This window comes from Stylophora pistillata, chromosome 4, assembly GCF_964205215.1.
Source record: "Stylophora pistillata chromosome 4, jaStyPist1.2, whole genome shotgun sequence".
NCBI classification, from domain to species: domain Eukaryota; kingdom Metazoa; phylum Cnidaria; class Anthozoa; order Scleractinia; family Pocilloporidae; genus Stylophora; species Stylophora pistillata.
In genome coordinates, this window is record NC_142522.1 from 18,354,398 (window position 1) to 18,366,571 (window position 12,174).

General features: G+C 41.0%; 1 protein-coding gene across 1 annotated transcript; it reads left to right on the plus strand.

Moving 5' to 3' along the window:
• Positions 1-374: 374 nt before the first annotated feature.
• On the plus strand, positions 375-9,189 carry LOC111324807 (uncharacterized). Its single transcript, XM_022928460.2, has 12 exons — positions 375-567; positions 671-771; positions 2,094-2,259; positions 2,918-3,078; positions 3,587-3,733; positions 4,122-4,258; positions 4,837-4,900; positions 6,008-6,095; positions 6,239-6,351; positions 6,887-6,984; positions 7,485-7,577; positions 8,539-9,189. Exons 1-12 carry the CDS (start codon positions 459-461, stop codon positions 8,624-8,626), a joined length of 1,365 nt encoding a protein of 454 aa, XP_022784195.1. The 5' UTR covers positions 375-458; the 3' UTR covers positions 8,627-9,189.
• Positions 9,190-12,174: the final 2,985 nt, after the last annotated feature.

The window sequence follows — 12,174 nt, forward strand, 5'->3', positions numbered from 1 at the left end:
ACTAATAAAACGAATTTTTACGTTCAAATCACAGGGATAAAACGTGTTGTAGGCGCGTCAAATTTATGTCTCGCTTTTTAAACGCATAGACTCTGTTATATAGCTTACAGTATTTTTAATTATTGAAGCGCCAGATTTAAAGCAACATTTTACCTCGATTTGGTTCAATTAAAGTTCCACCCCACCCCCACCAAATAAAAAGGACCTGAGGGCTTGCTGTTTTGTTGTTCTAGAGCTTTGCTTGTAAAACATACATTCCAGTGGAAGAGCCAGGAGCTACTGGAGCTGTAGATAGCTACCCGTACATGACATATATTGGCTTTAATTTGCAAATCATTATAACATCATTAAAGCCAATTGACCTGCAAACCACATACCTCTGCTAAGACCCCGTCACTCCCCTGGAAACCAGCCTCTTCGCGGTTTGTTTTCAGTTTCCGGATCTCGGGTATTGAAGAATGGCGGCAATTGTGAGACGCTCTCCAAATTTTCTTTTTGGAGCACGCAGTGCATTGCGAGCTCTTGTTTCTTCTCCTTCGTTCGAGACTCACAAGCAGCAAAAGAATTGTAAGTGATACTTTATGTTTTGTCTCTTTTCTTCCTAGTTGACGCGGAGGATTCGAAGCGGGTGGAATTTCGAATGTTGATCTTGATCTCATGTTTGTTTCAGTTTGCCATCATGGACACGCTAAAATTAAAGTCGATGGCCCTGTGGTTGAGATGGACGGCGATGAGATGACCCGTGTGATATGGACAATGATTAAAGACAGGGTAATAAAACCAAATTTTTCTAACTTAGAATTTAATTGTCCAGCACAAATTGTGTTTGTGGAAACGATTCGTGAACAAAGGAACCGTTATTTATACTCTTATAACTAAGGAAATAAGCCCCTTTGTAACAAAGACTCTTCGTAATCTTGCAAGGCATCACCTAATGCTAAAAGAACGTAAGATAAAGTCTCCAAAAGAAGTGTTTCTCCGTATATTGTTTGAGCTGGAAAAAATTACACGCAACTTTAGATGCGGGGATATTTCAGTTACTACTTTCTTGTTTTGGCGTGAAATTTTGCAGCCAATCCCCTAAGTACACGTATTATTTACACGGGAAGGAAGCCAGTGGAACGATTTAACCTTGATATTTTGGTAAGCTTGCCCAATCTACTTCGAAGCGGGACATTGTTTGGTCTCATTTCGATGTCTTCTTTCTGTGTACGTGGAAAACCGTCAACTGTAGCTACCAAATAATTCTGATTAAGACTCTGTTAGAGTGTTGAGTACCCAAAGCAATAAAAATATTTTATCTTGTACACTGTGAAAGAAGAATATGTAGCGCAAATAATCGGCTGGTGTGTTTGCAGAGATGGAACATATCTCATTTAGATATTGTATTTAGTAAACAGTAAGAATTTATATGCACATTTACAGCATACAGCAAATTAAATATCAAAAGAAAGTGTATGGGGATTGAGAATAGCGAGGAAAACGAATGTTAACAGTTAACAACACCTCTGTCCCTTCATTACATCAATCACTCCTTGAAAAAGGTAGAGTTTTTGTGGAATTTTATTGGTATCTGAGGTGTTGAGTCTATAGTGGATATTACAGTGACTGTCAGCAGTAAAAGTATGGCGATTTTTTTAACTGATGTGTAAAGAGGATTTCTCCAGAATTCTAAGGGTAGTCGGTGAAATAAGGTTTTCAATCACTTTATCCCAGTAATTATCTGCAATAGTTTATGGCAATGATAAAAGATGGATTGAAGTAATACTGAAATTATGAAGTGATAGGTGATACTGAATGTAGTGAAGCAACATTCAGTGCATTTTTATAATAGTAAAAAGCACTTGGCTACAATAACCTTAATACAAGATTGAAGTGGCTGCTTTAGCCATGCAGCTATAGTACAGAAGGAGCAACATTTTGAATGAAGAGTTTTTTCAGAATTCAGAGAGTTTTGAAAAACTGGGTATGAAAATTGATGGTATAGGACACAGAGTTGTCAGCTGTCACTGCTCATTCTAAACAGTCATCGATCGAGGCCAAAGGTTAAGATATAGGTCATTTAAAAGCTTTGATATTTTTTTGCCTGCTAGCTCATTAAACCATATCTGGATCTGGATATAAAATACTTTGATCTTGGTTTGCCACATCGAGATGACACAGATGATAAAGTAACAGTTGAAGCTGCTGAAGCCATCAAACATTACAGTGTGGGAATCAAATGTGCAACCATCACTCCAGATGAGGAGAGAGTGAAAGGTAGATGTACCCATCTGTAAATGATGTTTGGAGAGATGGAAAATAATTACATCAACCAGTGTTCCTATATCATCTATCTGCACTTTATTTGAAATGTACCAGAAACCACCTCCACTGACCATGACTTAGTAACAGTTACAGTTGTAGACAATTTTGTGGACATTAATTAAGCTTACTGTAGAGGACCAAGTTAATTAGGAAAAATGATCACCGACTCCTCAGAATTGAGTGGAAAGAGTTTGTTTATGTGAGTCATCACTCTTGTTTCAGTGTTCAAGATCTTCTTATTTTTGTCAGGAGGTTTTTACTGCCTTCAAGTACAAGTGACTTATGCTCAAGAAAATGTAAACTTCTCTCAAGTTTAACTAAAGTTTTGCTTTCATTTGCCTGGTTAATTTTCCTTTTAACTGTACAACTTATAAATTAAACCCCTGATCACTCCAGCCATTATCATTTTCTCCCTAGGTACATAAATTATGTATTGGGGCAAGAGAACTCTAGAACCCACTTTGAAAGTGTCTTTTTTTTTATAATTTTTGTCAATGATACCCTTAAATGTGCATTTTTGTTCATATAACATGCCAAATTATCATTCATGGATGGGTTTTGAATATTTTAACAAAATGTTCTTCAAACTAACTTGATGTACAATTTCTAGAGTACAACCTGAAAAAAATGTGGCGAAGTCCTAATGGCACAATTCGAAACATCCTTGGTGGTACTGTATTCCGTGAACCAATCATTTGCCAGAAAGTTCCCAGACTGGTCCCTGGATGGGAACAGCCAATTGTGATTGGAAGGCATGCTCATGGTGACCAGGTAACCATATTAGACTAGGTCATATACAATTTACAGCTCCTTCCAGGAAATACTGAGTAATGAAATGATGGGAAAGAGGTTGAGTTCAATCAAACACCAAAGCAGAAAGAACCATATTGACAAGTCATAATAAAAATAGTTATTTGCACCCATGGCAGCATTCCAAAATGTATCAGTAGCAGCTAGCCAATGTTGGATGTACAGTGGTGCATAATAATGATCTCATTCAACAAAGACTTGTACTTTCCAGAAGCAGTCAAAATATTTTAATGTACAATTGAGACAATTGATAATGATTCGTTATCTTGAAAGGAATGGCTAAACTTTTGAGGGGTGGATTAAAGTAGAGATAGAATCCATGGATTGAATAGATATGTGTTGTACCATACATGCACAGTTAGTATCCATGGAATAAATTAGGTGTTGAGTTGTTTAACTTTTCCCCAGAGAAGAAAGTATCTTGTAAATTATTTTGTGTACCTGATGGAAAATCTTTTTTTGCTTTCAGTATCGTGCAAGAGATTTTGTTGTGAATGGACCAGGAGTGTTTGAAATCTCCTACAGACCTGCAGATGGGAGTGAAAAGTTAACCACTGAGGTGTTTGAGTTTACTGGTACTGGAGGTGTCACCATGGGCATGTACAACACTGATGAGGTATTCACTTGTTGAGTTATTTCTAGCCTTTCTTTAGATTGACTACTTCAACTGGACTGGTCAGTTTTGTATTAATTGTTTTGAAATTACTGTGCATACAAAAGTTAAGAGAAGAAGTCTTATTTTTAAGTGTAGGAGCCTTTTTTTTAGAATTACTCCAAGGCATAGCTGTTGTGCAGTTTTCTTTCATTTTCTTAGCCAGTCTAAGAAGTTTTCTTTAAGAAACACTTCCTGAGGTAGGCCAAACAAACTGGCCATCATTTAGAGAGGAAATAACAGTAATAATCAACCTTGGGACAACATGTCTTAACAACCTTGAAAAAAAGCACTCTGTGATTTGACATTTGTAGAGACTGATATAAATCCATTTTGTGTTGGTGATTTTCAGTCCATCAGGGATTTTGCCCACAGTTGCTTCCAGTATGCATTGAGCAAAGAGTGGCCACTCTACATGAGCACCAAGAATACAATTCTTAAGAAATATGATGGCAGATTTAAGGACATCTTTGAAGAGATTTATGAAAGGTACCGTGTTTGTGGTTTATCCTTCCTTCTTTCCTTCCTTCCTTCCTTCCTTCAAACATAAGCAGTATTTCTTGAAATTAATTTTGTCTAGCTTCAAAAATAGTTACAGTGTTTCAATAACTGTAGCTGGTTTCAGATGTCTGAAAGTTAGTTGTTTTCTTTCATGCAGCCCTTAAAGTAAAAGTACATGGCTTTCATGTAAATGCTTCAGAGTTTTTGATAAATTGATTTGAATTCACAGACTGAATTATATCACCCTTTTAACTCCTTGGGTGACCAAAACAGAATTTCTCCTCACAATATTAAGCAGAAAATTGATGAGAATAAAGTGATAAACATGTTGCTGATTTTCCTTATAATATCCATACATTATCTAACAAACAAGTAATTAGAAAACTCAAACTTATCAGGTAAAACTTGTTTTCTTGATCTAACACCAAACTCTTCTTACTAATTTACAAGGAAATGTGTAGCAGTTAGAGGGGAGAATTGACAATCAGATGTGGGGAGTTAAAGGGTTAAAGATGCATGTCAAGTGAGGATTATTCATTTCAGGAGAGATTTTGTTTCCATTTCAGAAGTTATAAAGATCAATATAAAGAAGCTGGGATCTGGTATGAGCACAGACTTATTGATGACATGGTAAGTCATAGCCAACATTTGGTGTGAGTGTCGACTATGTCCTAATACTAACATCTTATTGATGACATGGTAAGTCATAGCCAACATTTGGTGTGAGTGTCGACTATGTCCTAATACTAACATCTTATTGATGACATGGTAAGTCATAGCCAACATTTGGTGTGAGTGTCGACTATGTCCTATTATTACACGACTCGGGCAGTCAGAGGGCCAATAACTAAAATCAACCAATCAAAATGCTCTATTGCCGGTCCAATATTCTCTCAGTATTGGACCGGGCACTGTCCCGAATGGTCCTGAATGATACCGCACTTGTGTCCCTTTGAACTTCAGTCGTATAATAAATCTCTTATTAACCAAGCTTGCTCGGGACCGTACTGGAAGAATATCGGTCCTCAGTCTTTTTTGTACGGACCTCGCTGCACTTGGTCCATACTTTCAAGACCTCAGGCCAATATTCTCCCATTACAGCCCTCATGCTTGTTTAATAAGATATATATACTAACATCTTCTTCAGTTGGGGTTAACCATTACCAAAGGGCTGCCTTCATCTTAAGGTCTGTTTTTCAACCCTCTTTACTGGTGATTATGAAGCAAACCAGTTGCATCTTCCTAGGCTTGTCATTATTCTATTCATCTAATTATAAAATTTAAGTGGTTGTAATTTAGGTTGTATATGAGGGTAAATTATCAGTCGTTTAACCCATGTATACATATTCTCCAGACCATTTTCTATACATTTGCTAAGGTGGTGCTAAGGAGAGTTTGTTTAACGATCAAGAGCTGTTTCAGTTGCTGATCATTTCTTCTTTTTTTCAAGACCTTGATGTTTGATTCATGGGTGATGTTGTAAGGAGAAATTAGATGCTAGTCTCTCTTAGGGGTCAGCAAACCTCTAAGTTTGCCAAGTTGCACCACTATGATCATAGTAACTTCCTTAGTCAATAGGATGATTATTGGATATTCCTACATGATGGAGTTAATGCCTTCTTTATTGTCCTGCAGCTTTTCTTTGAACTACACAAATTTGTCTTGAATGTACTGTTTTGTGAGATGTGTTATGGTTAGAACCAGCTTCATCATGACAAGTGAGGTTTCTTCATCTAGGTGGCCTATGCCCTGAAGTCTCCTGGTGGATTTGTTTGGGCAGCAAAAAATTATGATGGAGATGTCCAATCTGATACACTGGCTCAAGGTACACCTAAATACTAACAATGTAAAGGCTCTGTCTTGTGCATGACAAGGGTGAAAGAAAAGTGCTGTTGATGCCTGTGTTACTCTAGCCAGTGAGCTTATTGATTATTTATTAGACAGAGTATTAACTCTGATTTGTTGCAGGCTTTGGTTCTCTTGGTCTCATGACAAGTGTACTGGTATGTGGTGATGGAAAAACAATAGAGGCTGAGGCAGCCCATGGTACAGTGACAAGACATTACAGAGAGTACCAGAAGGTACAACTGGCATTATTATCGTTATTATTATTGTTATGAAGTCTTGAAGTCTTGCTCAATCAAAATGTTTTCCCAAGGAAGCTGAATTTAGTCAAGCAAATTCAAATTCATGCCAGTGCAGTATATGTTCCTTTCGTACCCTTCATATTACCTTCCAGCCCCTATACCAACCATCCTTCTTCCCTACATTTCTCTCCTCCACCCACCCTCTCTAACCCTCACTGTAGTTTCTCAGTGCTGTCCTCACATATGCCTCATTAGAGATTCATTGTGGCTGGGGTGCTATGATGACTTTTTTGCCAAGCAGGTTCTACTTACCTTTTTCTCCTTTTTTAGTATCCATCCCTCTATACAACAACTGTCTTAGAGAGTTTTTCCACCAAAGGCCACACGTTTCTAAAACTTGTGCACACAGCATTAATGAATTGTAAGGAGGTTGACAACTAAATGGTATTTTAATAGTAATGAATGAAGTGGTCAGTAAACTCTTGACAGGTTTTGGTGTTTGATATTTGTTTGGATGTTAATGTTGTAGGGAAATGAGACAAGTACCAATCCTATCGCCAGTATTTTTGCATGGACTCAAGGTTTGCGCCACAGAGCAAGACTAGACAAGAATCCTGAACTTAAAAAGTATGTATTCAAATTTACTTTTCGTGAAGCCTCTATACATTGAACCTCTGTAAAAAACACCTGCTGCAGCAAACAGAGAATGCCATTATAGGTAACACTCGAGCACTTTGTCAGTTATCCTGAGAACACAGGCGTTTTGCCCAAGAACACAACATAATGGTTGTGGCAAGTACCTGAAACTGGAAAGTAAGACCCTGAGTGGGAGATTAACAGACTAGACAACTGTTTTTCTGTCCCATATAGATTCAAACATTATTGTAAAATGTCTTGAAAAGGTCTCTGATACACAGTAGCCTCTGTTTATTATTTGGGTTGAGTATTTAACTTGTGGTTGAAATTTTGTTCATTTATAACATGTCACCATAAGTAACCATTCTTCAAAAACTAATACAGCATTTGCAACATATTAACAAAACTACATTTACAAATTCTTGTAGGTGAGAAGCAGTATTTTTGTACTTCAGTTGGTTACTAAATGATGTAATTTTTGTGTTCTCTAGGTTCTGCAAGGCTCTTGAGAAAGCATGTGTTGATGCTGTTGATAATGGTCAGATGACAAAAGATCTCGCTGCCTGTATCTATGGACTTAGCAAGTAAGTTAAACTTAAAATAATTCATATTAATGTGTGCTTGTGTAGGGACAACTGAATGTGTCCTTTGTTTGAATTATGCCAAAACTTTTCAATACCATTTTTGTGATTACTTAATGTATGGAAGAGGTGGGCAAATTTCCTGAAGTGGACCAGTTGGGCATCGCATCCAGGGGAAGTTAGCAATAAATCTAATGTAGAATTCTTCACTGAGCTAGGGAAAGCTGGACGAGTTCAACTCTATAGAGAAGTTCTCAATTGAGTATTGAGAGTGAATCCTGGACTGCTTTGGTTGCTTTATTTTGCTTTGTACCGGGTCATTGGTCTATAAAATTTTCACCGGTAGCACCAATCCCAACTTAGTACCTTGCATTTTCTTGCACTTTAAGCTGGTTGCATGTTTTTACTTTGAAGTTATCATTGGTTAATGATGATGTTGACCATTGTTCTGATTGGTAGTTGAAGTGATGTTGACCTTTGTTCTGATTGTTATTTGTGATGATGTTGACCTTTGTTCTGATTGGTATAGTTGTGGTTATCGATTGGAAACTGCACTATAATCCTTTGCTATGAAGGGTGGGGTTCATCCAATAGATCATGTTAAACTTGTTTTTTGTTGCCCCCTTTGAGATCATGTGATGATGTGCAAGGAATTTGTGTACTATAAATATAGAAAAACACACTCATCCTTGAAACTCTAGAGGTTTGGTAGAACAGAGCATGAAACCCTCCTGGGTTTTCTGATGATCTGAATAGGGCAAAAATGCAGCACAAATAGGGTCCATTCAACCCAAGAAGGTGGATCATGTGATGTCCACTGGGTTCTTTGGTAAACAACCTTTCCACCAATAGTTTCTTTTTTCAAAGGGCTTCCTTGGCTGAGATAGAGTGGACTGTTACATTTTGCTTTATCTTTTAATCAATTTTGGCAGAGTACTAATAGTGGCATTGTTGCTTTATATAGTGTTAAGCGGGACCAGTACTGCTCAACTGAAGAGTACTTTGATGCCGTTGAGAAGCAACTTCACGACCTTTACCAGCCTCCTGTATGATGATGAGTCTGCCGTGAAAATTCCACAGATAATAATCCTGGAGACTGATGACGCAGTAGCAAACCTGGCACTGTATTTGTGTTCAATGTAATGTAGCACAGGCCTAGCTAGTTCCAAACTAGTGCTTACTATAAATATTCTATGAGATGAATGTGACTGTTACTAATGCATTTTATGTTAAAAACTGACACTGTGTTCAATTCAATGCAGCGTAGGTATTTATTCAAAGTAATGTAACTAAATGTATTTTGCACTCAGGCGCTCTCACGAGCTGTCATATTGTAGTAATTCTGTTGTCAAGCCAGTCAGTTCCTAGCCTATCAGTTTCGGCGGCAAATTCATGCACATAGACATATAATATACTGTGTGGTGAATGTCAGTGTTTCAGCGTTAATTACGTATTTTCCGCTTATGATCTGAAACAAGCTTCCAACTGAAATTTTACTAAGTTTACTTTGTAGTTAGGGCTTAACTTGATTCTCAATTTTTTACCTGTGTGAATAATGTGCGGTTTATTGTATGTACTTGCAGAGCAGAAAATAAAAGATACTACGATTTTAAAAGTAGTTGAGTCTTTTCAGAAGAAGATATTTTGAAGATATTTTTTATCGTAGTTTTCGAGTAAGGGTGAGATGTTCATCTGCCTATTTTAAGTCGTCACCTGGGTCAGATCTACAACAAATCCTTTGATTTTAATGGTACATAATGCCCTTGATTGGACTCAGTTGTCAGTCGCGCTTCCAGTACACGGCTGCAGGGAAGATGAAGAGATCAACTGATTTTTTTTTTTTTACCAAGAGATGTACGAGCAGGCCGTCTGACACAAGTCCGACGCTAGTCCTGAAACCTTTTTCGAAACTGGAATCTTATTGGCTGACGCAAGTGCAGTAATATTTAAAGAATAGAGTGTTTCTGTCGAGGAACTATCGGCTGATAGCTGCCCCGCGGAAATTTGATGTTCTTAAAACAAATATGCTAGTTTTAAGAACATCAGATTTCTAAGGGCAACTATCAGACCGATAGTTCCGAGACATAAACACTATTGTTTTTATTGTTCACCACTAAATTTTCTTCCGCGCCTACAGCTTGTCACAAATGTCAATAATTCGCAACCGTACATTGGCTAAATAATACGTTATACCTGTCAGAATTGAAAAGTCACTGTTTTTTCCGATCTGCCTAACTTCGCGGCCGTCAAACTATTCAAAACTTTTCACGGATGAGTACTATCAATCCAGGTATTTTCCGCGGACGGGCACTATCCATCCGTGTATTTTCCGCGGGCGGGCACTATGGGGCAAGTAATTCATGGCAGTCTCCATATAGACTCCCTGTTACCCAGTCTCCATATAGACTCCCCGTTACCCATTCTCCCTGTGTACCCTGTGTACCCTGTATACCCGTGTGTATCCTGTGTACCCTGTGTACCCTGTGTACCCTGTGTACCCTGCGTACCCGTTTGTACCCTGTGTACCCGTGTGTACCCAGTGTACTCTGTGTACCCTGTGTACCCGTGTGTACCCAGTGTACTCTGTGTACCCTATGTACCCTGTGTACCCATGTCTACCCTGTGTACCCTGTATACCCGTGTGTACCCTGTGTACCCGTGTGTACCCTGTCTACCCGTGTGTACCCTGTGTACCCGTGTGTACCCGTGTGTACCCTGCATACCCTGTGTACCCGTGTGTACCCTGTGTACCCGTGTGTACCCTGTGTACCCTGTGTGCCCTGTGTACCCTGTGTACCCGTGTGTACCCTGTGTACCCTGTGTACCCGTGTGTACCCTGTGTACCCGTGTGTACCCTGTGTACCCATGTGTACCCTGTGTACCCTGCGTACCCGTGTGTACCCTGTGTACCCGTGTGTACCCGTGTGTACCCTGTGTACCCGTGTGTACCCGTGTGTACCCTGTGTGCCCTGTGTACCCGTGTGTACCCTGTGTACCCATGTGTACCCTGTGTACCCGTGTGTACCCTGTGTACCCGTGTGTACCCTGTGTACCCTGTGTACCCGTGTGTACCCTGTGTACCCGTGTGTACCCTGTGTACCCATGTGTACCCTGTGTACCCGTGTGTACCCTGTGTGCCCTGTGTACCCGTGTGTACCCTGTGTACCCGTGTGTACCCTGTGTACCCGTGTGTACCCATGTGTACCCTGTGTACCCTGCGTACCCGTGTGTACACTGTGTACCCTGTGTACCCGTGTGTACCCTGTGTGCCCTGTGTACCCTGTGTACCCGTGTGTACCCTGTGTACCCGTGTGTACCGTGTACCCTGTGTACCCATGTGTACCCTGTGTACCCTGCGTACCCGTGTGTACCCTGTGTACCCGTGTGTACCCTGTGTACCCGTGTGTACCCTGCATACCCTGTGTACCCGTGTGTACCCTGTGTACCCGTGTGTACCCTGTGTACCCATGTGTACCCTGTGTACCCTGCGTACCCGTGTGTACCCTGTGTACCCGTGTGTACCCTGTGTACCCGTGTGTACCCTGTGTATCCTGTGTACCCGTGTGTACCCTGTGTACCCGTGTGTACCCTGTGTACCCGTGTGTACCCTGTGTACCCGTGTGTACCCTGTGTACCTTGTGTACCCGTGTGTACCCTGTGTACCCGTGTGTACCCTGCGTACCCGTGTGTACCTTGTGTACCCGTGTTTACCCTGTGTACCCGTGTGTACCCTGTGTACCCATGTGTACCCGTGTGTACCCTGTGTACCCGTGTGTACCCGTGTGTACCCGTGTGTACCCTGTGTACCCGTGTGTACCCTGTGTACCCGTGTGTACCCTGTGTACCTTGTGTACCCTGTGTACCCGTGTGTACCCTGCATACCCTGTGTACCCGTGTGTACCCGTGTGTACCCTGTGTACCTTGTGTACCCGTGTTTACCCTGTGTACCCGTGTGTACCTTGTGTACCCTGTGTACCCATATGTACCCTGTGTACCTTGTGTACCCATGTGTACCCCTGTATACCCGTGTGTACCCCTGTATACCCGTGTGTACCCTGTGTACCCGTGTGTACCCCTGTATACCCTGTGTACCCCTGTGTACCCCTTTATACCCTGTGTACCTGTGTGTACCCTGTGTACCCATGTGTACCCTGTGTACCCGTGTGTACCCTGTACCCGTGTGTACCCTGCGTACCCGTGTGTACCCTGCGTACCCTGCGTACCCGTGTGTACCTTGTGTACCCTGTGTACCCGTATGTACCCGTGTGTACCCGTGTGTACCCTGTGTACCCGTGTGTACCCTGTGTACCTGTGTGTACCCTTTGTACCTTGTGTACCCTGTGTACCCGGGTGTACCCTGTGTACCCGTGTCTACCCTGTATACCCGTGTGTACCCTGTGTACCCGTGGTGTTTACCCTGTCTACCCGTGTGTACCCTGTGTACCCGTGTGTACCCTGTGTACCCGTGTGTACCCTGTGTACCCGTATGTACCCTGTGTACCCGTGTGTACCCTGTGTACCCGTGTGTACCTGTGTGTACCCTGTGTACCTATTGTACCCGTGTGTACCCTGTGTACCCCTGCGTACCCTGTGTACCCTG

What these genes read in the sequence shown, in the direction of transcription:
- LOC111324807 (XM_022928460.2), top strand. Translation starts at nt 459, where the DNA reads ATGGCGGCAATTGTGAGACGCTCTCCAAATTTTCTTTTTGGAGCACGC. An exon ending in ACAGACTTATTGATGACATG is followed by an intron (nt 4,901 to 6,007) that starts GTAAGTCATAGC and finishes TTCTTCATCTAG; the next exon opens with GTGGCCTATGCCCTGAAGTC. An exon ending in ATCTGATACACTGGCTCAAG is followed by an intron (nt 6,096 to 6,238) that starts GTACACCTAAAT and finishes GATTTGTTGCAG; the next exon opens with GCTTTGGTTCTCTTGGTCTC.